At 38.2% G+C, this 27,402-nt stretch overlaps 1 protein-coding gene across 1 annotated transcript in view; it reads right to left on the bottom strand.

Annotated features, from left to right (window-relative positions):
- Positions 1–70: 70 nt before the first annotated feature.
- The window catches only part of SLC41A2 (solute carrier family 41 member 2), a 138,389-nt gene continuing 111,057 nt past the window's right edge, over positions 71–27,402 (bottom strand). Inside the window, exon 12 of the mRNA XM_025402449.1 lies at positions 71–1,012. Within this exon, the coding sequence (XP_025258234.1) occupies positions 827–1,012 (186 nt within the window). The 3' untranslated portion in view covers positions 71–826. The remainder of the gene's footprint in view (positions 1,013–27,402) is intronic.

The following is a 27,402-nucleotide window of genomic DNA, read 5'->3' on the forward strand; positions in this document are numbered from 1 at the left end:
CACACACACACACACACACACACACACACACACACACACACAATTTCTCATACCGTCTTGTCTCTACAAATGCATCTCAGGTTATCTTCTGTTTTTGAAGATTACATTTTTTAAAACACCTCAACATTTTCCCAACAAATCAACAATCAAAAAATAACCCACTGCTCTCATTAACAATCTCTCAAGATCACTCGATGTTTAAAGGTTAGCCTGACAAGAACTTGCAGAAATGAAATTGAATTGGCATCAGCACAGGGTAATTTTAGATGGAGGTAAAAGTGAGTTTATCTTATGCTCAGCAAAACATATTTAGGTCAGTTTAAATATGAGCAATTGGTAAATTTATCCTCAGTTAGCATAGAGGTGGGCATTGTTAATACGATTCAAAGCTTGGTTGGGCACCCTTCGCTTTATAGTATGCCTGGGATACAGCACATCTGTGAGACAAGAAAGGCTAAACTAGAGCTCTGCTTCTTCTAATCCTGCATTACAAATTAAATAATACAGTACATTTCTGCTATGTCTGTGGTTTTAAAATTATTCACTATAAACATCCTATATTCTTTCCTAATGAATTTCAGAGCTGGAGCTTATATCTATGTCTATGTCAAATTATTTATTCTATGAAAAGCAGCACAAATACTCTTCATTCTGGTTTTGACACAAATTCCTTAAAAAAAAATTAAGGCCATTTAATTGAATCAGGGCCAACTGAAGATTACCCTGGCAAAAGTCAAACCACTGATTTAAGAGTTTTGAAAAAGAGCCATAAGTGGTTGTCGTGTATTTTCTTCATTGGTAACTTGAGAGCAGTTTGTAGAATTTATTAGTCTCCAACATCTCCATCTCGATCTCCAATAAGCCAAAGAAAATGAAAACTTAAGGCTAACAGAGCTGTCCCGAGCAGATCACCCAATGCTGTTAGGTAGGGGATAGAGAAACTATCCGGGTCCTTTCCTTTCCTCCAGAAGTGATGGACCATCCAGTCAGCAATCCACAGCAAGGTAAATACCTAGAAAAGAACACCAGAGATTACTCCTGCTGCCTGGACATTCCTAGCCCATGAAACATGGCCACAAGCCTAAACCACTGGCTTCTGGAAGGAACCGCATATGTCTAAGTCAAGAACCATGCTTGAAAAGAAGAAATACTTAGTTGACAAGAATATCTCCATTTCACAAGAAAAAAAACAGCATGTATGTTTACAGGTACTAAAATTTTTCTTCAACTTTTCATATAGATCTCATTCTAGCCTAATAGCCATAATAATTTTGATATTTTAATAGCATTGTACTGTTTCCAAAAGACTTTTTCTATGTGATAAACTTGTGAAAAAGGACGACATTATGAAGAAGGAAATAAAAATTAAAATAAGGAATTATTTAACAGTCTCCTGCTGCAGGTATATCAAATAAAATAAAGATGGAAAACTGACCATTCATTTACTAACTATAAGGCCATTTGTGACTTGTCAAGGAAAATTTCAGTTCAGTAGTAAGACCAATAACTAGAAGGTAAATGCATTTAGAAATGGCTCATCTATGTAGTTATAGATACAGACATAGATACATCCATAAAATGGAAATAGTTTAAAAGACTATTCAAACATGAAGGTGTTATATATAAATATTTTCTAGAATATCAGGAATATAAAGACTTTTGTGATGCTTTGAATTTTGGGACCAGATAAATGATTTTTTTCTTTGATCCACCTAGAGTAGGGAGACTTTCTAATTTTCAAATCCCTGAAGCAGTGAAAGAAATCTGGGACTAGAAAGGATAATGTTCACTGGTTTTGGACAAGTTGGCAAGTATAGCACGGTGGTTAAAAGCACTTCTTTACAGCCCTTCTCTATTGTCTACTAGCTGACTTTAGGCAAGTTACTCAACCTTTCTGACTCTGTTTATCCAAATGAACATTAAAATGGTACCTACCTTGTAAGAATGTTGTGAGGATTAAATAATATACTAAATAATTCAGTGCCCGGCACACAATAAACTTTCAATAAATGTCTGTTATTAGTCTATTTTAACAGTTTTATTCTTATTACTATTTGTGGCCCCTCAAGTATTGGGAACACCTGGTATGTGCAGGAGGAAGCCAACCCCAGGTCTAGGGTCTAGGCCAACAGACCTTTCACTAACCTGGCAAGTAGGCCGTGGGGGTGAGGCATTTGCCTGGGGACCTAAACTGCTGTGTGCTATCATTTTAGCTCTAACACCTTTACCAGGAAGGAGAGTGGCTTGTCCAAACGTAGGAAGACATCTACCTATTCCAAATGCATGAACTTTACATGCCTTTGGACATCTGTCAGAGAGAGGTTGTACTTTAAGCCCTATTGTCTTTTGCATGTGGTCAGTTCTTCATTAGTGTTTCACCGGTAGAGACTGTTTTGGAATCATATAAAGTTTTACCAGGACAATCTGTTTTGGGTATGGAGGAAGCATGAAATATTAGAAAGAATCCTGGACTTGGAAGTTATAAAATCTGGATTTGATTCTCAGTTCTGCCTTTGGGTAGGGTTCTTACCACTCTGAGCCTAGCTATTCTCATTTGAGGAAAATAAGGGGCCTAATATTTGCCAAACTTACTTTGAAATAATAAAAACTTTGGTTTAGGGGGATGAAAGGAAAGGCAAAAAGGCAGCATGATGTCAAGTTCCATCACTGAAAGCAAAATGCACAGACTGAGAGACAGAGAGTCATCCCATAGGACCCCCAGTGAGCCAGGCCACATCTAGACTCTGTTTTGGATGCCCTATTTTCAGAGAAACTGGTTCACATCTGCGTCTTCAGTACCTAGCAAAGTGACTAACCTAAAAAGTAGACAACATCTGATTGATGGAATGCAAATCAGCTGGAGACAGTGTCATATAGGAGATTCCTATGAGAATAAGAATTGTTTGTCCCGGGCAAGGTGGGTGGGAGAAGTGAACCTGAGACAAAGGTTATGTCAGGAGACACTAGGTTTCTAGTATGTTGCTTCAGAGAGTAGAGTGTTAGGTTAAAGAAAAAAAGACCAAAAGCAGAACTTAAAAAAAATTGGCTATCTATAAATAGAACAAGTTATATAGTAAACTCAAAATTACTGAAGTATATGGAGGTTTAATAACTACATTTGCTGATCGAATAAGTAATATATACAGGAGGAAACAATTGTTTTTAAAAGAATGAGGGTAGCTAATTTCTCTGGGATTAACAAGAAAAATAAATGAATAAATTTATATTCTATATTATAATATTACATGTTTACATATTAACAATGTGTTAAATATATACTTATATACACAAATGTATATATGATACATACATCATTTAGTAATTTCTTGTATAATATCTGCCCTGAATGATTTTTCTAGACTAAGGTTGGCAAACTACAGCCCATGGGCCAAATTCAATCTGCCACCTGTTTTGTAAATAAAGTTTTATTGGAACACAACCCATTTTATTGCCTATTTAGTTGATTTTTTATTCCTTGCCACATTCTCAGGAAGTAGGTAGGCTTACTATTCCTAATGTTCATTTGGAGAAATTGAGTCGGAGAGGTTAAGTGGCTATGTAGTTGTCACAGAGCGCATATGTTCCACGAATCCTCTGACATATAAAAAACTTGCTGGCAGATTGCAGGGTTCAAATGTGTTTTATCTGTTTTATATTTTAAAAGATTCTGCCAGAAAATAAAACCAACCTTCTTCAAACAAACAAACAAACAAAAAAACTAAGGCAAAGTCCAAGAAACCTGCCCATGATCACACAGCTTACAGGTGGAGTCTGGTTCAAACTCACCGAGTCCAACACTAAAGCCAGTGTTCTTAACCATCACTACAGTACCTTGTTTTAGTAAAAAAAGAACTTTACATTATGAGAACAAACTAGTACAACTACTTTGGAGAACAATTTGGTAATATCTATTAAATTTGAAGATGTGCATCTCCTTAATTCAGCATTCCTACATAGAAATAATGATTTTTTTTTTTTTCTGTGCCACTGGGGAAAAATAAAATTGTTCATGGTCAAAGGATACTAGCTCAGGGGCTCTGCTGACTCTAGGTCTCCCTGTTGCTACCCCAAGGACTGAGAAGACCAGTATCTTGGTGTACTTATGGAAACCATACAGAGAAATTCTTATAAAAGCATACTGAGAGATGTGCAAGAATATTCACTACATGTCTGTTTTAAGAGCAAAAAATTGTATCTGTTGACACAGAATGGCTAAATTCACTGTTAAGTCACACAACTGAACACTATGTAGAAGCTAAAATAAATGAAAAATGAACTATATAAATCAACACGAATATCTCTCAAAAGCACAAGTTGAATGAAAAAAGTGGAAGACTATGCATATCATTTTAATAAAGTGTATAAGTATAAAACTATGTTATTTATAGATACATACATTTGTAGCAACAGTATAATAAATAGTATAATGGCAAGAATAGATGCCAATTTAGAAGGCTGATAACTGTTAGGGAGGGATGAAATGAGCTCAAGAAGGGATACACGGGAGTTACCAACCATATATATGATGCATTTTCATTTATTTTGAAATATTTGCTTCAGATCATTGATAAAGCTGAGTGGTAAATACATGGTTATCTTATTTCCTATTACTTCCTGTATGTTTATATTTCATAATTTAAAAAAATGTAAACAGTTGGGTTAATGGTAACTCACCAGGGCCACATGAGCTACAACTTAGAATATCTACTGAGAGGGACACATGAGAAAAGAAGTCAGTGTGTCCTGTAGAATCCACGAAAGGTTTGGACTTGGAAGTACCAGATGGTGCTGAGGCTGAAAGCAAGGCTAAGGCCAAAAGATTACTTAAATGTCTATGTGTAGAGCTAGCTCCACATTCACCATTTCTGCAAACTGTCCTCTCCACGTAGGAAAATAGAAGGATGTTTTCTGGAGAAACTGAGTGTTAGAGACTCAGGACTCAAAGACACTAGAAACTATGAGGTACTAGCTGAGAATCGGGGGTAACTGAGAGTCTGCATACCTAACCAGAGTATTCCTCCAGATTCATATTTTGTTCTGAGAACAGTCAGGAAGAGAGGAGAGTAGATGCTCACCTTTGGAGGCCCCCAGTTAAATGTCCAGTCCCCATGTCCATTAATGGTAAAGCATCCAGTCAACAGCCCACCCCTACTTCCATGTTACTTAACGTCTCCATGTCTCAGTCTCCTCCCCGTTCAAGACAGAGATGTGATATGAATGTTAAATAATGCAGAATGGTTAGAACAGTGTTTGGCACATTGGAAGAACTTAAAAAAGATTTGCTATGATTTTTAAAAACAGGTTATGAAGAAATAAGAATCTGATTTTTTTCAACAGCAACACTGGGAGACAAGGAGTAACATCTTCAAAATCTTGAGAGGGAAATATTTCCAGTCTATACATCTGTGCCCAATTTATCAATCAAGTGTTGAGAGTAAATGAAAGGCCTTTTAAGACATGCATGTACTTAGAAAATATTTCTCCCATGTTCTCTTTCTTTGGAACTTTCTAGAAAATGTGTTGAAGCAAAATGAGGGCTTGAATCGAGAGAAAAATGGAATTCAGAAAATGGAAGAGGCAACATAAGAGAGCAGTGAGAGAAGGTTCCAGGATGACAGCTGTGCAGTGGCCCAGGGCACCAAAGCCAGAGCAGGAGAGTGGACTGCTCTGGATACTAGGTCTCCATGATAAAGGCAAGTGGGCAAATTATCTGATATAATAAACTTTTGAGGGGCAAAACACTAATTCAGGCATGTGATAGCTGTTGATGGAGTACCTGCAAAAAAAAAAAATTAAGAAATTTAAAAATTCAGGCTAGGCATGGTGGCTCACGCCTGTAATCCCAGCACTTTGGGAGGCCAAGGCAGGTGGATAACCTGAGGTCAGGAGTTTGAGACCAGCCTGGCCAACATAGTGAAATCCCATCTGTACTAAAAATACAAAAATTAGCCAGGTGTGGTGGCACACGCCTGTAATCCCAGCTACTTGGGAGGCTGAGGCAGGAGAATCACTTGAACCCAGGAGGTGGAGGTTGCAGTGAGCCGAGATCATGCCACTGCACACCAGCCTGGGCGACAGAGCAAGCCTCTGTCTCAAAAAAGAAAAAAAATAATAAAATAAAAAATTTAGAAATGTAGAAAACTATGCAAGTGGAAAAATATGGTAATTATCTCCAAAAGAAAATTAAAAAGAGATAAAGAGGAAGAATATAGAATACACCACATGGCTCCATGAGAAATGACATTTATAAGTTATAGTAATAAAACCATTTATTTAAAAAAGTTTGAGCATTACTACACTAGGAGTATGGAAGGTGGGGAAATAAGGCACAGGGCAAGGTAGCAAAATCCTCGTCTACCACAACTGGAAGTCAATAGATAATTTCTCAAGTTAATAAAGCAAAATTAGCAATCCAAACAAAATATGGGGATAAATAACAAAATAAATAGCTAAAGGAGCTTTGGAGGACTATTAGTAGTTAGAGTTTTACACATACACACAAACAATTTAAACATATATGTATATATCCATATAAATACAAACGGGTTTTTTGTTTTGTTTTGTTTTTGAGATAGAGTCGCGTTCTATTGTCCAGGCTGGAGTGTAGTGGCATACTCTCAATTCACTGCAACTTCTGTTTCCCAGGTTCAAGTGATTCTCCTGCCTCAGCCTCCTGAGTAGCTAGGACTACAGGCGTGCACCACCAAGCCTGGCTAATTTTTGTATTTTTCGTAGAGATGGGGTTTCACCATGTTGGCCAGGCTGGTCTCGAACTCCTGACCTCAGGTGATCTGCCCACCTCGGCCTCCCAAAGTGCTGGGATTACAGGCTTGAGTCTCAGTACCCAGTCACAACTGGCTTTTAAAAAAATTGAAATAGAATAGAATGGACTAGAATAGAAAGTAGCATGTGTAAAAAAAGTAGCACTGTAAGGGTATTTCATAAAACTTTTGTTTTAGCTATGAATTTACACATATTTATCTATGTATGTATATGTTTCAGAATAAACATATTTCTTACAAGTGCTGTGGTCAAAATATAAGAAAGCTACTCGGTCAGGCATGGTGGCTCATTGGGAGGCCAAGGCAGGTGGATCACTTGAGCCCAGGAGTTTGAGACTAGCTTGGGCAACAAAGTGATACCCTATTAGCCCCCTCTAGATCCAGCTACTCAGGTTGAGGTGGAAGGATCCCTTGAGTCCAGGAGGCAGAGCTTGCAGTGAGCTGAGATCTCACCACTGCACTCCAGCCTGGGTGACAGAGCAAGATTGTGTCTCAAAAAACAAAAACAAAAACAAAAACAAAAACAAACAAAAAAACCTGCTCATTTAACATACTCATCTTACAGATACATCTTACATGTTAGGTTGTAGGGATCTAATGTATCAATCCCCGAAAGAAGAAAACCATGTCTTCTTTCGGTTTGGTCCCTTGGTTTCCAGCAAAATACTTATACATGATAAATGAAACAAATGTTTGCTATTGAAGAAGCTCTATCACTGAATAACTATTACTGTCAACAAGTGAAAATTTCCTCATCTGTAAAATGGGGTTATCATTACCTACCGGATGGGCTGATTACCAAAATTAAACAAGATAATATATGTAAAGGGCTAAGCAAATGCTTGGTTTAGAGTAAGTACTCAGTAAATATTGGTGCCATCATCACTGATACATCAATTATTACACTGTCTCAGAATTCATGGACTTTATTTAAAAGATTGTTGGAATAGAAGTCTGGTTTCTAACACTAATCAGTCATATGATTTATCACTTCTCTGATCCCTCATTCTGTAAAACGAATAAATTTATGTCTTCATAATCTGTTCTAGCTCTAAATTACAGAGGTAAGAAATTTCATTGTGAACTACGCAGAAATTGCTCTACTCACCTTTGTGATATTCCCTCTCTGCTTTTGCACATTTACTTATACAATATGAGTAAAGTTCTCTTCCCGTGCAATTTATTTTTAAAGGTATTGTGATGATAAAGTTCAAGCAGGTTTAAATTTATGCGTTTTTTGCAAGTTAACAAAAGACATCAGTTTCCTTGGAACTCTGTGTGTAATAAATTATTAAAATGACAATAAGTGGCAGACACTTCTTAAATGCAACATTTTTTGTTTTAAAACTAAATGATAATTTAAGGAATGCATGCTTTTCCTTGGGAAAGCACATTGAACACACCAAGGGTAGACTGTGCTTTTATATCGTCTGTTTGTTCTTTATGAAATATGCATAACCTCTCTAGGTAAATATGCCTTTTGAAAAGGCAACTTTGTAACCTCAGCTAATTATGCATGTTCTAAATGTATTTCTTGGAATTTAAATAAATATATAAAGTACAAAAATATATATTTGCTTTGGACGATATTGATTCCTTCAGCCAGCTCCTTCTTTGAGCTAGAATCAACATTCCCTTGTGTTAGCATCCCCTTAATGCCTCAACTGCCAATAACCACCTTGTGTATAGTGTGAAGAAAGATGATTTCTTTGGGAGAGGAATGCTTAGAAATATGATACAAATAAACCCGAGAAGTAGCAAATTAATACAGTTCTTCCTAACCCCTAACTTTACAAAGGTTGAATTCAGGTCCCCTACAAAAATATGCTTCCCTAATCCAGGTTTCCAGGCTGGAAACCCTACTCATTAAAATCTAGTATTTAAATGTCTGCTAAGAATACTTTAGGATTATCAATGAACAGGAATTCAGTCTACTTCTTATATTCAGATATAAGCATCTTTTCTTTGGCTTGAACTATTTTGTTGGGTGGCAGGTGGGGGAAGGTGGGAAGTAAATAGTGTTGTTGAAAAGAAAACTAATGTTTGATTACCTTTTTCCTCCTGGGTACTATAGTGGGTATTATCATCTGTATTTTCAGAAGGGAAAATTTAGATGCAGAATGGTGAAGTGCTTGCCCAGTAACACAGCCAGCAAGTGGTAGAGTCAAATCCAGGTCTGTTTGATTCCAAAGCCCACACTGCTTCCCCCATACCACCTTACCCCTGCTGCCCTGGGGGGCAGCCGAAAAGGAGAAGGAAGTGTTTCTACTTGTAGATATGAAAAAACAAAAATAGAAACACAACCCAAAAAACAAGAACACAAAAAAGACACAGATGAAACTTCCATTTTTAGCAGCATTATAAACAAAATACCCCAAATGACCTACCGACAGAAAACAACGTAAAACGTTCAATAAAATATAAAAACTATCTTTTAAAATGCATCACTGAGCTGGCATGAAGGAAAGGAATCCTTGGAGGCCCAAAACAAAGGGAAATAGCACGCCAGGGTAAGACTATGAGGATCCTGAGCAGGCGGCTGCCCTGGGCCGTTTGTGCCCTCTGCCTCTCCAGGGGACATGGAGGCATCCTCCGCTGGTTTTGATGGTGGCACAGGGCATATCAGACAGGAGACAAAAGCAAGGCCTGTCTCAGGTAGAGAGTCTAATGGAAGATTTTCATGTAAAATAAAAAGCTGCACCTCTGAATAAGAAATACACCAGCCCCTGCAGAAGGAGCAGGAAAGAAACTTATCTGACTGTGGTACTACCATGGTGGGAAAAAAGTCTCCCCTAAGAATTTATAACCACAGGTGACCACTACATGGATTTGGGCCAGGATCCAACTACTATGTGATCTAACAATCCCAAATTGAGGACAGTTGTCCCTCGGTGACCACATGGGAGGATTGGTTGCAGGACCCCTATCCCGCAAGGATACCAAAATCCAAGGATGCTCAAGTCCTTTACATAAAATGGTGTAGTATTTGTATATAACCTATGCACACCTTCCCCTATACAATTATGCTTTGCTTAATAATGGGGATACATTCTGAGAAATGCATTGTTAGGCAATTTCATCACCGTGCAAACATCAGAGAGTGTATGTACACAAACCTAGATGGTATGGCCTACCACACACCTAGGCTATGTGGTACAGCCTACCATTCTTAGGCTACAAACTGTATAGCATGTATGTGACTGTAATGAATACTGTAGGCAACTGTAACAGAACCGGAAGTATTTGTATACCTAAAAGTTGCAGTAAAAATACAGTACAAAAGATAAAAAAATGGTACACCATGTAGAGCACTTACCATGAATGAAGATTGTAGGACTGGAAGTTGCTCTGGGTGAGTCAGTGAATGAGTAGTAAGTGAATGTGAAGGCCTGGGACATTACTGTACACTTATGTAGACTTTATAAATACAGTACACTTAGGCTACACTAAATATATAAAAAATCTTTTTGCTAATCATTAAACTTAGCTGAAAGTACCTTTTTTACTTCATAAACTTTTTGTTTTTTACTTTTTAAACACTTTTGTAATGACAAAACACAGAAACATTGTACAGCTGTACAAAAATATTTTCCTTCTTTATATCATTATTCTATAGGTTTTTTTCCTATTTATTTTTATTTTTTCCTTGCCTCTCTCTCCTCTCTTTTTTCTATTTTTGAGTTTTTACTTTTAAACTTTTTTTGAATATAGTAGTAAGTACCCAAACCAGTAACAGTTGTTTACTATCATTATCAAGTATTATATATAATGAAATGTGCTAGACTTCTATATGATTGGCAGTGCAGCGGGTTTGTTTATGCCAGTGTAACTAGGACACACTAGATAACTAGCGTACACACTAGGTACAGCACAACTAGTAACACACTAGGACGGTAGAGCCACGACATCACTAGGTGATAGGAATTTTTCAGCTCCATTATAATCATAGGATGCGATCATATATGTGGTCTGTTCTTGACCAAAACCTTGACACAGAGCACATGACTACACTGAAAATTGTTAAAAGAGTAGATTTTAAATGTTCTCATCACAAAAAAATAATTTTGTGAGGAATGGATATGTTAATTAGCTTGATTTAGCCATTCCACAATGAATACATATATCAAAACAGCATGTTGTATATTATAAATATATACAATCCTTATTTGTCAATTAAAAAATAAAAAGCATCGGTGTTCTAAAAGAGCAAGAGCTTGGTATAAAGAGTCATATGACATAGACATGAAATGAAACAAGATACTAATAGGAAAAATAATAGAAAGCAGAATCAGAACCTGAAAGATTTTAGACACTAGAAAAATCTGGCACAGAATATAAGTATGTATCATATTTTCAAAGAAAAAGAAGAAATGAACAAATTAGTTAGAAAACCAACCAGAACTTTTAGAAATAAAAGTTTCATCCTCTGAAATTTAACTCAATAAATAGGTGAGATTAATAGCACATTAGACACACTTGAATATATACGTAATGAAAGATGAATCTAGAGGAATGGAAAGTAGCACAAAGATATAAAGAGTGGGGAAATATAAAAATAGATGTCATAAATATGGAGGGTAGCATAAATATGTAGAATAGTAATTCTCAAGCACCTCTATTTGGAGATCCAGAAGCAAAGAAAAGAAAAAACAGAGGACAGCCGGACGCGGTGTAATCCCATTGGGATCATGCCTGTAATCCCAACACTTTGGGAGGCTGAGGTGGGTGGATCACAAAGTCGGGAGTTTGAGACCAGCCTGGCCAACATGGTGAAACCCCATCTCTACTGAAAATACAAAAATTAGCTGGGCGTGGTGGCAAGCGCCTGTAATCCCAGCTACTCGGGGGGCTGAGGCAGGAGAACTGTTTGAACCCAGTGGGTGGAGGTTGCAGTAAGCCAAGATCACGCTATTGCACTCCAGCCTGGGCGACAGGGTGAGACTCTATCTCAAAAAAAAATAAAATTTAAAGAGAAAGTCACCATCTTAGTGGGAGATGAGAAAACCAGATCATTTCAAATACACAATTAACAAATTTGATCTAATGGATGTATATAGAATACTGTAGCCAACATTTAGAAAATATACTTTTTTTTCAAACACATAGGTAATATTTATAAAAACCTGTCCACCTACTAGGCAATAAGAATATTTTCAATAAAATCCCAAAGGATTACTGTCACAAAGGCCACACTCCCTAATTGCCGTGCAGGTAGAAATCAGTAACAGATACCAAAAAAATCCCATATTTTTGGACACTTTAAAGTATACTTCAAAATAAATCATGTGTCAAAGGGAAATCATAATGCAAATTATTAAATATGTAGAGCTAATCAATAATTAAATCTTATGTATCAAAAATTGTAGAATGCTGGAAATGCAGCACCTAAATGGTTATATTAGAAAAGAAAGACTGAAAATAAATGAGTTATGTATGCATATCTAGAAGTTAGAAAAAGAAAAATAAACCTAAGGTAGAATGAAAAAATACTAACGGTAAGTACAAACTAATGTTTGTACTTAGAAAACAAACATGATAGTGAAGACAAAGTCAAAGTTGATCCTCTGAAAAGGCAAATAAGACTAATAAATGTTGGATAATCTTAAGATAAAAACAGAAGATACAAATAAACTGTGAAGAATGAGTACTGTGCTAGATATTGACTATTGGCAGTCAGCATCCATTCTCACTCCTTTTGTGGTCTTTCTTATCTTACGAGGAGAGAAACGCCTACAGCTATAATTCTCAGACTTCCTTACCAGTAGGGTTCCAGCTAGAGATTAGGTTACACCATGTTGCACTCATGTAAGACTTTGGAGGTATGAATTCAGTAGAACCCCCACTTCCCAACCCTTTTTTTCCTCCTGTAAGAATACAATGCTGTGGAGTCTTTAGTAGGTATGAGTTTTCACAAGGGTTGACCGGATTCAGCCAGTTAACAGTCTCAAGGTCTGGGAATAGCTGTGATGCTATAGTAGTTGTGTTAAGTTTCCTAAAGTCTCAGTAATACCAGGCATCCTGACTCTCTGGACCAAATCTGCTATAGCAAACCTAAAGCCAGTGGCAGCTCCCTTCCCTCCACACTGGCTTTCTGTCCTCCCACCCTGGCAAGGTCTAACAATGCTTTCAAATACCTTCCTCCATTCCTATCAACACACCTCTATGAGACTGGTATGAGCATCGGTAAACCAAACCTAGGCCAGGCATGGTGGGTCGTCCCTGTAATCCTAGTGCTTTGGGAGGCCAAGGCCAGAGAATTGCTTGAAGCCAGTAGTTTGAGAACAGCCTAGGAAACATGATGAGACCCTGTCTCTACCAAAAAAAAAAAAAAAAAAAAGTCAGGCATGGTGGTGTACACCTGTAGTTCTAGCTACTCAGGAAGCTGAGGCAGGAGAATCACTTAAGCCCAGGAGTTCAAGGTGATAGTGAGCTATAATCATGCCACTGTACTGCAGCCTGGGCAACACAGTGAGACCTATCTCTATTAACAACAAAACAAAACCTAGAAACAATTTACATATACATTATCCTTGTGAATAGCGTTACAGCAGAGTAGATAAGTTAACAAGAAACAAGGTCGTTTGTCATATTTAACATTTTAAATATTTACATACTTGACATTTAATCAAAATATGCACAGTCATTTAATGTAGGGTTTTTTTGTTTTTTTTGTTTTTTTCAGAGTTTTGCACTTGTCACCCAGGCTGGAGTGCAATGGTGCGATCTCAGCCCACTGCAACCTCCACCTCCTGGGTTCAAGCGATTCTCCTGCCTCAGCCTTCCAAAGTAGCTGGGATTACAGGTGCCTGCCACCACACCCAGCTAATTTTTTTGCATTTTTAGTTGAGACGGGGTTTCACCATGTTGGCCAGGCTAGTCTTGAACTCCTGACCTCAGGTGATCCACTCGCCTCAGCCTCCCAAAGTGCTGGGACTACAGGCATGAGCCACTGCGCCCCGCCTAATGTAGGGAATTTCTATATCACTCTTGACTTTTTATTTAGTTCCAATGTGAAAAGACAAAAAGTTATGAGTATAATAACAATCTTCTATATTGTTATACAAGAACTTTCAGTGAACAATGTGTACAGTTTCTATGATTCTTGTCTTTTCCTCTATGTTATGTTTCTTCTGACTATATTTCTTGAAATGTAATTTTGTATCTATTGAATCTAATAATTTAAAAATCAGGGCTTTAAAAATATGTAGATATGTATTTTACATTACATATATATACAGAAAGTTGGTTTCCTTTATAATCCTATGTATTTTATTGCATGCATTTAAAAACCTTAACTTGAGAAGAATCCCTAATATTAAAAAAAAATTCCGAAGGAATCCATGACATAAAATGGTTAAGATCTTCTTTACAAAATAAACTCTTGTAATACTTTCCAGGAGACCTACACGATAACATTCATAGCCTTGATTTTTAATAGTAAAAAGCTAAAAACAATCTAAAAAGTCCATTAAAAGAAAAATGGTTGAATAAATTGTGGAATATTCACACAATAGAATACTGTGTAACAGTAAAATAGCTGAATGGTAGTCCAACTAAATATAGTAGATGAATAACACTTACATATGTGAATGAGTCTCAAATACAAGGCTGAGCAAAAAAAGTACTTAAGCATATATTCAGTATGATTCCATTTTCTAAAACTTAAAAACATGTTGAAATAAAACAACATTCAGGTGTCCAAATACATACAGTGAAATAACAAGGGAAAACATAGCCATGAAAGCTATCAGGATGAAAAGTTTCCTCTGGAGAGGTGAATGAGGCACATAGGTGTCTTCTAAACCTGTAGGTACTAGGGCAATTGTAGTGTTATATTTTTGAGCTGACAGGGAAGTGTACTAGTATTTACTATGTTATTATTCTTTATACCTTATACATATTGTTCTTTATTCAACAGTTAATGTACAATTTAGAATTTTAAAAAATATCATCATTCTTGGCTGGGTGTTAACTATTGCCTAGTTACACCTGCCATGGACACTCCCTCATCTCACCATGACATTCTGATGGAATAATGCAAAGAACTAGAGACAGCTAATGTCACCTGATATTAAGAAATGATAGCCTAAAAATCAAGGAAATATTCAAACTAAATAAGTTATTTCTTGGTTTCTAACAAGAAGAAGGAAAAAGAAAAAAAGTGTGAATGAAGCATATATAAATAACTAAAATAAATGAACATTTATTGATTTTCTACTATATGCTAAGTATAATTAGTGTAATACTCTTGATATCCATAGAATATTAAGGAAAGGTGCAATCAACAAAGGCTAGGCCCTGTACAACTTATGTGCTCCCTTTTTACTCTTTGTCCATAGTCAAAATGGCCCTGATTCTACTATCATGCCCGCTTCAAATAGGCCTTCTGCAGGTTGCCCAGCAAAACATTTCACTGGAAAAACGCATATTCGCTTATTGAAAAGTGTTTATTGAGTGTCTTTCCAAAGCACTACTCAAATTTGAAAAATTATTTTTAAAAAAGTTTTAAAAAATAGCATACACACCAAAATATTTGTGATGATGGCCTTTGAGTGTGGGGATTGTGAGCAATTTTGACAATAAGGAATATATGCTGTTTTATGAGAAGAAAACTCAATAGACTGAAAAACAAAAACAAAAATAGCCCCATGAAACAATGACCTAACATCCCTCTCTTGACTAAGCTCAGTATAGAGACCCATTTCTTAAGTAGGGGACATATGGTCTCAGAAAACAGATTTAGAAAGATGATTTTGAAATCTGTAGGAATTGAGTAATAGATACCTCTAGAAAGTGAAACTACCTGAAAAAATTTTAATTGCAAGTAAAAAAAAAAATCAGAAGTATAGCTCTGAACTTCGACATAAGAAGGGTAAAAAACAAAACAAGAACCGTGATAAGAAGAAAACTCATTATATTGAGAGGGGATTAAAGGAAGGGGCAAAGAAATAACAGAGAAATTTGAACACTATAAAATGAATTTTGACATGGGAGAGTCTAAAGTCATTGCTTGGAGAAAGAATATAGAGAACAGCATAGAGTTTGATGTACAAAAGGAAAAAATGCTTAATTAATTAACATCTTGGAAAAAGCAGCTATGAGAAATGACAAGTGTGAAAACCCAGACATAATCAACTTGGACTTCCAGAAGGTCTGAGATACAGCATCACATAAGGATTTGTAGATATAATTACTACTGCTGTTGAAATGCCAAAACTCTTATGTTAAGAGTAGAGAATAAAAGGATGTTGATTTTGGCAGAAATCACAGTGCCAAAAACATCTACATTACATTTGGTTATTCAGTATATCTATACCTATCAACATAAAAATACTCATATATGTATGAGAGCTACCTACAGAAGAGTTTGCAATTTAAAAAAAAAGGTAAATGATTTCTTTTTAAAACTAAAATCAAGAACAAGTTAAGGCTTAAAAGAAAACAACAGTTGCTTAAGAATAGACATATAAATCAGTGGAACAGAAGAAAGTCTAGAAATAGACCTGCATATATATATAGTAAACTGATTTTTGACAAAGATGCTAAGATAATTCAAGGAAGAATGGTAGTCTTCCCAATACATGCTGCTGTAACAACCGGATATTCATACTGAAAGATACGAACCTCAAGCCTTATCATATACCATACACAAAAATTAATTCAAAATGGTCAGAGACTCAAATAAAAACTAAAACTAGAAAATCTCTAAAACAGAAAAGCCTCACAACTGAGGGATAGGCAAAGATTTCTTAGGATATAAAAAGCACTAATCATTTGCAAAAACTGATAAACTGAACTTCATTAAAATTAGAACTTCTGCTCTTAAAATACATGGTCAAGAAAACAAAAAGGCAAAATTTAAAGATCTAATATACAACATAAAGACTAAAGTTAATAAAATTGTATTGTATTAGGGATTTTTGTTAAATAAGTAGATTTTAGCTGTTCTTGTCACACACAAAAAAGTTACTACATGAGATGATAGATATTTTAATCTACTTCACTATAGTAACCATTTTATTATCTATATGTATTTCATAACATTGACATGGAAGTACCAGGAGGGGTGTGGTCCCTTTAAATGATATGGAAGAGGGGAAGGGAAGTGCTGAGGGGAAGGGAAGTGCTGTGTGGAGGAGGGCATGGTCCTTGGCTAGGGCTCCACCCTCGGGCCTGTGCCCATGGACCTATGTGAAGACAGGCATTTTTGTTTCTCTGCCCAAATGTTGCATTTCCCAAGAACACCCTGGCCTGCCACATCCCCATCCTGTGCCTATAAAACCCCCCGAGACCCTAGCAGGCAGACACACAGGCAACTGGACATCGAGAAGAGCACATTAGTGGAGGAACATATGGGTGGCTGAACATCAGGAGGAACACACTGACAGGCACCAGCATGCAAGCAGGCCATCCACCAGCAGAACAACGTGGAGTCTGGCTGGGGCAGGTGGAGGAGAGCCCAGGCCTCTGAGCGGCCTGGCTCTGGGGGAAAACCATCTCCCTTCTGGCTCTCCCATCTGCCAAGACCTACTTCCACTCAATAAAACCTTGCACTCATTTTCTAAGCCCACGTGTAATCTGATTCTTCAAGTACACCAAGACAAGAACTCAGGATACAGAAAGCCCTCTGTCCTTGTGATAAGGCAGGAGTCTTAACTGAGCTAACACAAGCTGCCTACAGATGGCTAAACTAAAAGAGCACTCTGTAACACATGCCCATTGGGGCTTCAGTTTTAAACATTCACCCGCAGACACTGCTGTGGGGTCAGAGCCCCACAGCCTGCCTGTCTGTATGCTCCCCTAGAGGTTTGAGCAGCTGGGCACTGAAGAAGTGAACCACACTCCCATCACATGCCCTGCAAAGGGGACAAGGGAACTTTTCCCTTTTCAACTGGGGGCTCATCCAGGATTGTGGAAGGTGTGAGTGAATGTGAAACTGTCGGGTTTCCTCTCTTCTGAAACTCCACCACCTTTCTCTCTTTCCTGTGGGTAAGAGGCTCTGTTTCCCTTCATGGAGTTTTAAACCGCCCTAACTGGGCCAGGTAAAACCCCTAGACTTTGTCTCTTTTTTTTCTCTCTCTCACATGGTTTAAAATGGCTCTTATCTCTTTCTTTATAATGTTAACAGTTTTGCTACAGGCTGTGGCAATGTTACTAAGTAAAACGAGCATTTGGCTCAGTCACCAAAGGTGCAAATCAGACCAATTTTTTCCTAGAGGTGCATGTATGCTTCCACCTCGACAGCCACAGGCATGCATGACTCAGTGCACCTCTCCTTATTCTTACCCCTCCAAGCTCAGGCACCTGAGCATGCCTGCAGCAGGCAAAAGCCAAACTCAACAGTCACAAGGAGGGCAGGAGAAAACCAGTGGTAGCCATGATCCCATGGGGTCAACAGATAGGGCGCTTCTCACCTGCTGTGCCAATGGAACATTTCTCCTTTGGCCAAGGAATTTGACCCAGTCTGAACCAAGGGAAAGATATAAGAATTAGAGGAACCCAGCTGCACTAAGCAAGGGGTTCTTCCCCCAGAATCTCCCCCTTTTTGCCCCTTAAACTGTTTTTCTGTTTTTTTCCTTTTCTGTGTGAGAGGGCTCCCCCTCCCAACTCTGTTTCTGATACAGAAGTTAAGGGAGGAATGACCCCTGCTGGCTGAGAACTGCAAATTCAGCAGGGCTCATTTGAGACACTCTAAACAGATACAAACAGCCTCTGAAATATCTTTTCAGTTCCAAACTCGACTCCTAGCTTCAGGCTGAAGCCCTAGAAAGAAAAACCAGGTCCAAGGGATCCAAAGCCAGGCAACAGGCACAATGTAAATGAGAAGGACCAATTTCTGCCGACTGAACCCCACTCCACGGAAGGAGGCCATGCTTTATGGCATAAACAGGCCCAGGGAACTCAAAGATTGCCAGCAACAGGGAGAAAGGGAGGCATAGGTGACAGCGGTTAATTCCTATTCTCCAGGTTTTCTCTGCTTCATGGGTACATACTGCAATTGTACCTATGGCCAGCACCTGCCAAGGTCACCAGGACTCAGGGATAAGAGGTGGAGAGTGAAGGGAGGATGCTCACTTTCTCTCTCCATTACATTCTGAGTTTTCACTGAAAGAAGGAAGGGAAATGAGGGAAGCCTCTATTCCCTGTCTTTCAGAATGGGCAACTAGTTCTCTTCACCACCCGCAGCTTATACTCCTCTGGAGTGTATCCTGAATCACTGGGACTGCTTTGACCCTCAGAATCTGGAGGAAAAGCACCTCATAGCTCCCTGCACAACGGTTTGGCCAAATTATGATTTACAGGAAGGACTGGCTTGGCCTCAGGAAGGGACCATTCATTTCATTACTATCTGGCAATCAGAACTTTTCTGTAGATGTGAGGACAGATGGTCTGAGGTCTCATATGTGTAGGCTTTCTATACCTTGCAAGGCAATCCCGACCTTTGCTGACAATGGAGGATTGACCCAGCCCCCATGTTTGCCGTCTCAGGGAAGGCTGCAAGGGGCCAGGCCAGGAAATTAAAGATATGAGTCCCAGAGGCATCCCCAGCAGAGGAGCCAGCACCCTTAAGCCCTGCTCCTCTGGGTCCACCCCAACCTTTCTATCCAGCTTCAGCCTCTCCCTTACCCCCTCCTAGAAATCCTCACTCTAAACAAGCCCCAGTCTCACTCTTGCTCCTCCAACAGATGCCCAGTGAATTTGGGCCCGGTAAGGTCCAGGTCCCGTTCTCCCTACAGAACTTAAAGCAAATGGGGGATCTTGGCAAGTTTTCAGATGACCCTGATAGATATATAGAGGCTTTCTAGAATTTCACCCAAATATTTGAACTCTCCTGGAGAGACATTATGTTACTTTTGAATCAGAACCTGATGGACGCTGAGAAGCAGGCTGCTCTGCAAGTAGCAGACAGATCTGGGGATGAGTTTTGTATCACATATAGTGTCAGGGAAGGGGGCGAATATTATCCAATTGGAAGAGAAGCAGTTCCAGTGTATGACCCTAAATGGGATCCCAGTGACGAGGTGGAGGACTGGAAGAGGAGGCAACCTTAGGTGTGCATAATAGAGGGCTTATGTAGAACTAAGACCAAACCTCTCAATTATACTGTTGTCCATGATCCATCAGGGATTTGATGAGAATCCCGCTGCCTTCCTGGAGCAACTAAGAGAGGCCTTGGTAAAGCACATCTCTCTTATCTCCTGATCCAGTTGAGGAATAGCTAATCCCAAAGGATACATTTATTACTGAGACAGCCCCTGATATCAGGAGGAAGCTATAAAAACAGGCCCTGGGACCAGATAGTACTTTAGAGAACCTCCTTAAAGTAGCCACCTCTGTCTTTTATAATAGACAGAGAGGCCCAGCAAAGGGAGAGAAATGCAAGAAATAGAAAGAAGCTTTAATGGCCCCCAAGCAACCCCAGAATTCCCGGAGTGCACCTATCAACTGCTAAAGATATGGCAAGAACAGCCATTTCTCATTCTAAAAGTTTATCCGCTCCCATATAAGGTTTAATTTCTTTCACCAGGGTCATACAGTTAGTTCAAGGTACAATATTGTTTTTCATATATTTCACTTCTTATCTCTGTAATCTTTGGCACTAAATTCTTTCCCTGTATAATACACGTATAACCCATGTATTCTTAACCTTATAAAACTTGTTTTTTTCTCTCATGCCTAGAAGCCATCAAACTCCAAACAGGCAACCAAAGCCTCAGACAATGACTCCCCTTTGCTAGGAACCCTGAGATAGACTGGGAGGAATCTGACTGCTGTTTTGCCCAAAAATGCCCCCCATTGGCAGGAAACAGCTAAGAACAGTCATTGTCCATATTCTAACGGCAGTACCATGTACCTCTTCAGAGGGGAGAAATTATATGGAAGTGCTGGGAAGCGCATGGTCCCTTTAAATGAGAGGGAAGTGGGGAAGGGAAGCGCTGTGTAGAGGAGGGCGTAGTCCCTGGCTAGGGCTCCACCCCCAGGCCTGTGCTCACGGACCTAGGTGAAGACAGGCATTTTTGCTTTCCTGCCCAAATGTTGCATTTCCCAAGACCACCCTGGCCTGCCACGCCCCCATCCTGTGCCTATAAAAACCCTGAGACCCTAGAAAGCAGTTACACAAGCAGCTGGATGTCAAGAGGAGCACCATCAGCGGAGGAACATATGGGCGGCTGAACGTCAGGAGGAACACACCGACAGGCACCGGCATGCCGGCAGGCCATGGACTGGCAGAACGATGTGAAGTTTGGCTGGGGCAGTTGGAGGAGAGCGCAGGCTGCTGAGCGGCCCGGCTCCAGGGGAAAACCATCTCCCTTCTGGCTCCCCCATCCGCTGAGAGCTACTTCCACTCAATAAAACCTTGCACTCATTCTCTAAGTCCACGTGTAATCTGATTCTTCTGGTACACCAAGGCAAGAACCCCAGTATACAGAAAGCCCTCTATCCTTGCGATAAGGCAGGAGTCTAATTGAGCTAACATAAACCATCTATGGATGGCTAAACTAAAAGAGCACCCTGTAACACACGCCCACTGGGGCTTCAGCGGTAAACATTCACCCCTAGACACTGCCGTGGGGTCGGAGCCCCACAGCCTGCCCATTTGTGTGCTCCCCTAGAGGTCTGAGCAGTAGTTTATGGAAGAAGCCAGCCACGCCACCATCGCATGCCCTGTGAGGGGGACAAGGAACGTTTCCTGTTTCAACATCAATGTAAACCTCAAAAATACATAATAACATTTTTAAAAATGAAAATAAAAAGACAATTCATAGACTGGGAGAAAATATTTCAACTACATCTATCTAACAAAAAAAGTAGTATCCATAATATAAAAAGAACTCTTAAAACTCCATAAGTCAACCCACTTTTTTTTAAAAAAAAGGGGCATAACATGAATAGTTAATAAACCCATAAAAATATAGTCAATATCATCAGTCATCAGGTAAATGCAAATTATGATCACCATGATACTACCTTTACAGCCACTACAATGGCTAAAGGTATTAATAGAAAGCCTGACAATACTAGGTGATAGCAAGGATGTGGAGCAACTAGAACTCTCATACTAGTGGGAATGCAGAATGGTATAATCATTTTGGAAAACATCTTGGCAGTTTCTTGTAAAGTTAAACATTTACTTCCATAAGACCCAGAAATTCTGCTATAGGTGTTTACCCAAGAGAAATGAAAATATATCTGCACAAAAATGTGTACATGAATATTCATAGCAGCTTCATGCATAACAGCCCCTACTGGAAAAAAACCAAATGTTCACTCACGGGTGAATGGATAAACCAGTTGTGATTTATTCATACAATGGAATATTACTCAGCAATAAAAAGAATTAAACTACTAATACATGTAACCATATGGATAAGTTTCAAAATATTACATTGAATAAAAGGAGGAAACAAAGAGTACATATTTAGATTCATTATATAAAATTCTAGAAGAGGGAAATATAATTCATAGTGACAGAAAAGAAACTAGTGGTTGCCTAGTGCCTGGCATGGAGGGGAACTGACTGCAAAGGAGCATGAGGAAACCTTTTGGAGGTGAAGGCAATATTCTATATGTTGATTATAACAGTCATTACATGGGTGTATGCATATGTCAACATGGGTGTACTTTATATAAAGTATGCCTTAATGTCGATCTTTTAAATTGTCTTTGTAGATTGCAGATTTCGTCTTTGTATATTGAGTAGCAGTGTGCAGCCCTCCAAGCCAACAGCCTGTAGCCAGGCTCACCTAATGATAGCCTGTAGGGCAAATCTAGCCCTATATGGCCCACAAGATGGGAATAATTTTAGTTTTTAACATTTAAAAAAACAAAGGAAGAATATTGCTTTGTGACACATGAACATTATATAAATTTCAAATTTCAGTATCCATAAACAAAGTTTTATTGGGACATAGCCATGCTTATGTAGTTACATATCATCTATGACTACTTTTGCACTATTATGGCAGAGTTGAGTACTTGTGACAAAGACTATATGGCCTAAAGGCCTAAAATATTTACTATCTGGCCCTTTACAGAAAAAGTTTGTGACCCCTACCCTAGAGTACAGGAATTCTTCCTGTCACTTCCCATTACCAAATAATGGAATTAACCAGATTGTTCTCAGTCCTTTTACTTATCTCCTGTGATTGGGGAGGTGGATCATAAGCTTTGGAGTAATATAAGTCTAAGCTCAAATCTTATTTACCACTTAACTACTACAGTTGTCCCTCTATATCCATGGAGATTGGTTTCAGGACTTCCTGCAGATAGCAAAATCCATGGATATAAAAATCTGCAGACACTGAAGTCCCTTATATAAAATGGCACAGTATTTGCATATAACCTACACATGTCCTCCTGTATACTTTAAATCATCTTTAGATTACTCATATAATACCTAATATGCCAACACATCACTTCACTCACGAGGATTCAGTGTAGTGTGAAACAAATTCAAGTTTTGGTTTTTGGAACTCTGTGGAATTTTTTTCCTGAATATTTTTGATCCAAGTTTAGCTGAATACACATATATATATATATGGAACTCACGGATGTTGAGAGCTGACTGTGTATTACTTTGGGCAAATTTTTTAAGTTTTCAGTTTTCTCAGATTTTTCACTTGGAAAGTAAGGGAGATGATATACATCTCAGAGGACTGCTGAAGGATTAATGAGATAATGTAAATAAAATACATATTGTCTAGTTGTTAATAAACACTTAATATTTCTTCATATTCTCCTTCTAAATAAAGTATTTAAAAACAGGGCTTGTCAAATGGGGAAAAAAGAATGAGCCTGATCACCTACCAGTTAGTTTTCAAATTAGAAGGCACAAGCTATTATTTCCTACATTATATTAGTTCTTATGCTGGCAGAAGTTAGTTATCAAACTTCATTTACTTTTAAAAAACCTTTTATGCCTATCTTCGTACTTGCTATAATCATACGATATGTAGTTTGTGTCTGGCTTCTTTTGATTAACCTTATGTTTGTGAGATTTACTACATTGTTGTATGGAGTTGTAGATCATTCATTATCCCTGATGTATATGGTATAATAGTACTTCACTGTGAAGCTTTACTTACTTTCTTTTCTTAAATTTTCATTTTCATTTTTAAGAGATGAGGTATCACTATGTTGCCCAGGGTGGTCTTGAACTCCTGAGCTCAAGCAATCTGTCCGCCTCAGCCTCCTAAAATGCTGAGATTACAGGCGTCAGCCACCAAGCTCAGCCTATTTACTTTCAATCATAAAATTAAAATCTCTTTTTCTCTCTGTCTCCGTAGAGACTGGGTCTCCCCGTGTCTTAAAAAATATAAAATGTCTTAAACTCCCAGCCTCAAGCGATTCTCCCACCTCAGTCTCCCAAAATGCTGGGATTTTAGGCATGAACCACCATGACCTGCCAAATGTAAAGTTTAGCATTCTAAACTGGCTATGATGTTAAAATACCTACAGTCATGCTCCAAATAATTACATTTCTGTTAACAATGGACCACATAGATGATGGTGGTTCTGTAAGATTACAATACCGTACTTTTACTGCACTGTTTCTAAGTTTAGATATTGTATCCCCATTGTTAAGCAACATATCACTGTAGTCGTTCATAGAATATTTTATTACACTTGTTGAGAATGTAATTTTACTTTTTAAAAATATACTTTCAAATTGTTTATGGGTGTAAGTTTAATCTCTCCAACTGATCTGTTACCTCTTGCAGATAGAGAACCTTGTCAGGTGCTTCCCTATTACTCATACAAAGTACACTTAATATATCTAATTTAATGAATACTTATTTATATCTAACATAGAAAACAGCGTGATGACATTCCTGGAGCATTCAAAGAATAAGACATAGTTATTGCTTACAATGGGATATCAGAATCGAAATGAAGAAACATAACTGAAATGCCTTAAATAATTCACAAATAATACGAAACAATATTCATTTTATAAATATTTATGTGCCAAGCAGAGGGTTGGGTGCTGAAGCTTCAGTGATGAATAAAACAGAATGCCTGGATGAGCCTGAACTGGCCACATCCTCTGCTATCCTCTGGAAAATGAAAGAGACTTTGACAGAGCTAAAAAGTAACAATTCATCAGAAAACACAAACGGAGGTTCTTCAGCATACCTTCAGAAGCAGATGATCTGTGGGAATTGACTATTAACCTAAGATTCTCAGAACAAAGAGATGACTACACAAAGTAGACAGATTCCACCCATGACCATTAAAACAAAATTTTTCTGTGTCACACTCCTTTGCATTCCTGTCTTTACAGATTCTCTCTCTTGTACAATTCCTGGCTCTTTCTTCCTATGTAGAAATTAGTTTCTTTAATGCCAATCCAGGAACAGATTAATTGTTCTGCAGAACTATTAAGCCAATCCAAGGATACGACTCCCCAGTAGCCTCGGATGGATTATGTCTCATTAGAGTCCTTTCTGGGAAAACAGTAACTAGTGGAACAAATGCCTAAAAATATCAACCTCATCAACAGGACAGTCAACTGGATAATTCGAATTGACAATTCAAAATTGTCCATGAAGATTTACCTCTCACTTTGGCTGATACAGTAAATAACACAGTCTAAGCCCTAGGGGAACAATTTAATTTCCTTAACTCAAATAGTTATAGTTAATTGTTACAGCTATAGATAATACAATGGTGTTGTATTTTCTCTTGGGCAACCTAAAACATTGCTAACACTTCACGCTATACCTGAACTAACATTACAGATGAAACGAAGCAATCTACATCTAAGCTAAAAAGGAAAAAAAAAAAGGCAGCCAAGCTATCTGGAGAAACATACAGACTTGTTTTCTTGGTCGGGCCTCAAAAATCTTATGTCTTGGTACTGATGTGCCTTCTTGTCCCTTCTTAAAATATTTCTCATTATTTTTGTTTGTCTTACAGTCACTTAATGCTTATTGTCCAGTCTCAAATGCTTTTGCACAGCTATTGTCTCAGCAGATGGTTCAGCAAATGATTCAAAGATAAAAAGAACATGAAATCATGCTGATTGACACTTAAACTGAAAAGAGTTCTTTACACTGAAATCTCATCTTTAAGGAGAATCAACAGCAGAGTTGAATGTCTGCATAATTCTTAATTATTTCTCCTGAGTGAAGAGCAAAAGTGAGAACTAAGAATAAAAAAGTTTCTACACTCCTTGGAAAAGACTGATTGTTCTTTAGCCACAGTAACAAGTAGCCACCAAAACTGGTTTTAAATTCATTCAATCAATAAACGTGCCTCATTGAACATGCTTTAGAAGTTAGCCAATCAATGATAGTCCTTGTTCCTGAAGTAGCCAATTAGGAACTAATCCATTCCAATAAACGTACCCCTGAGGGCCAACGGTCATACCCAAGTAATCATACTTCTACAGATGACATTAGTCCAAACATGCTTTTGAACATTTGCCAGTTCCTGAAGCCATGCTTCTCTAAAACCCTACAGAAGATCAATAGTTGGCTCTGCTTGTGCCTGATCCCAGTATAACTCCGTTACAATAGTAAGTAAAAATTCAGCTTTGTCTTTTTATTTCAGATACTGAGTGACGGTCTCACCATCCTTTGATACCCTTTAAGCTTCCCTTTTAATAAATGCAAAAATCTTTGGAAACTTTTTGCTTTAATACATTTTCCTAGATAGTACAAAAATATAATTTAATTACCTTTGTTATGCTGAACGAATACGGATGTTTAGCTTTCAAATTAAAAAGTAGTATTACGCTAATATCTATTCCTAAAAATAGTTAAACATTTTCAATTACAGAATCATTCAGGTCAGTGTTTTTTTGGGGGGGGGGGGGGGGGGGGTGAATACTCTAGGGTCACAAATCAACCCAGATTTTATTCCGGCAAATTTCCTGAGTAATTATTTTTATGCTTTTCAATTAAGTGGTTTCACTCAGTTATGTTATAAGATTTTTTTGTAGATGATGTGAAAATTCCGCTAAATCATATCTGCAATGTCAGCAGGATTCAGAGCACAGGAAGCAATGTCCTAAGCAGAATACTTCAGAAAAGATGGCTCAGCTTCCCTGGTTCCACCTTCACCCTCATCAGGCTTGACAAGACCGAAAAGAGCTCTCTTTCCCAATGCCTCGCTACACAGGAATCAAGCATGCTGTGCTTCCAATAAGGCAGACAGTCATTTCATCTTCTGTGCATCACTGGCCTGGAGCCCAAGCATACCTCTCTAAAGAATTAACCATAAATATGGATTAGAAAGGTGTCTCAATTTGAGACCTTACAACCCAAGCTGTAATAGCATAATCACACTACAACATAACACAAATGCAATCACGAGGCTGTTAAAAAATCATCTCAAAAATTCACCTGCTTCAAATTCTTATCTTAAGGTAACCACATTGATCAACTCCAAAAGTTAAAGTACCTGTTTTTACAGCTAGAAAAAAAATTCTAGGAACTATAGGTCTTCCCTTCACATCTCCTTTATCATTCTCTTTATACTTCTCCTTCAACCCAAGCTGACAGACAGAGAAACCAATTAAGAGACAGAGGCAGAACAGTCACATAGAAAAAATAAAGAGATCCTACTTTCAGTTAGAATCTGGTAGAATTAAGTCCTGAGGAGTGAGAAGAAA

The sequence above is a fragment of the Theropithecus gelada genome, chromosome 11, assembly GCF_003255815.1.
Source record: "Theropithecus gelada isolate Dixy chromosome 11, Tgel_1.0, whole genome shotgun sequence".
Classification (NCBI taxonomy): domain Eukaryota; kingdom Metazoa; phylum Chordata; class Mammalia; order Primates; family Cercopithecidae; genus Theropithecus; species Theropithecus gelada.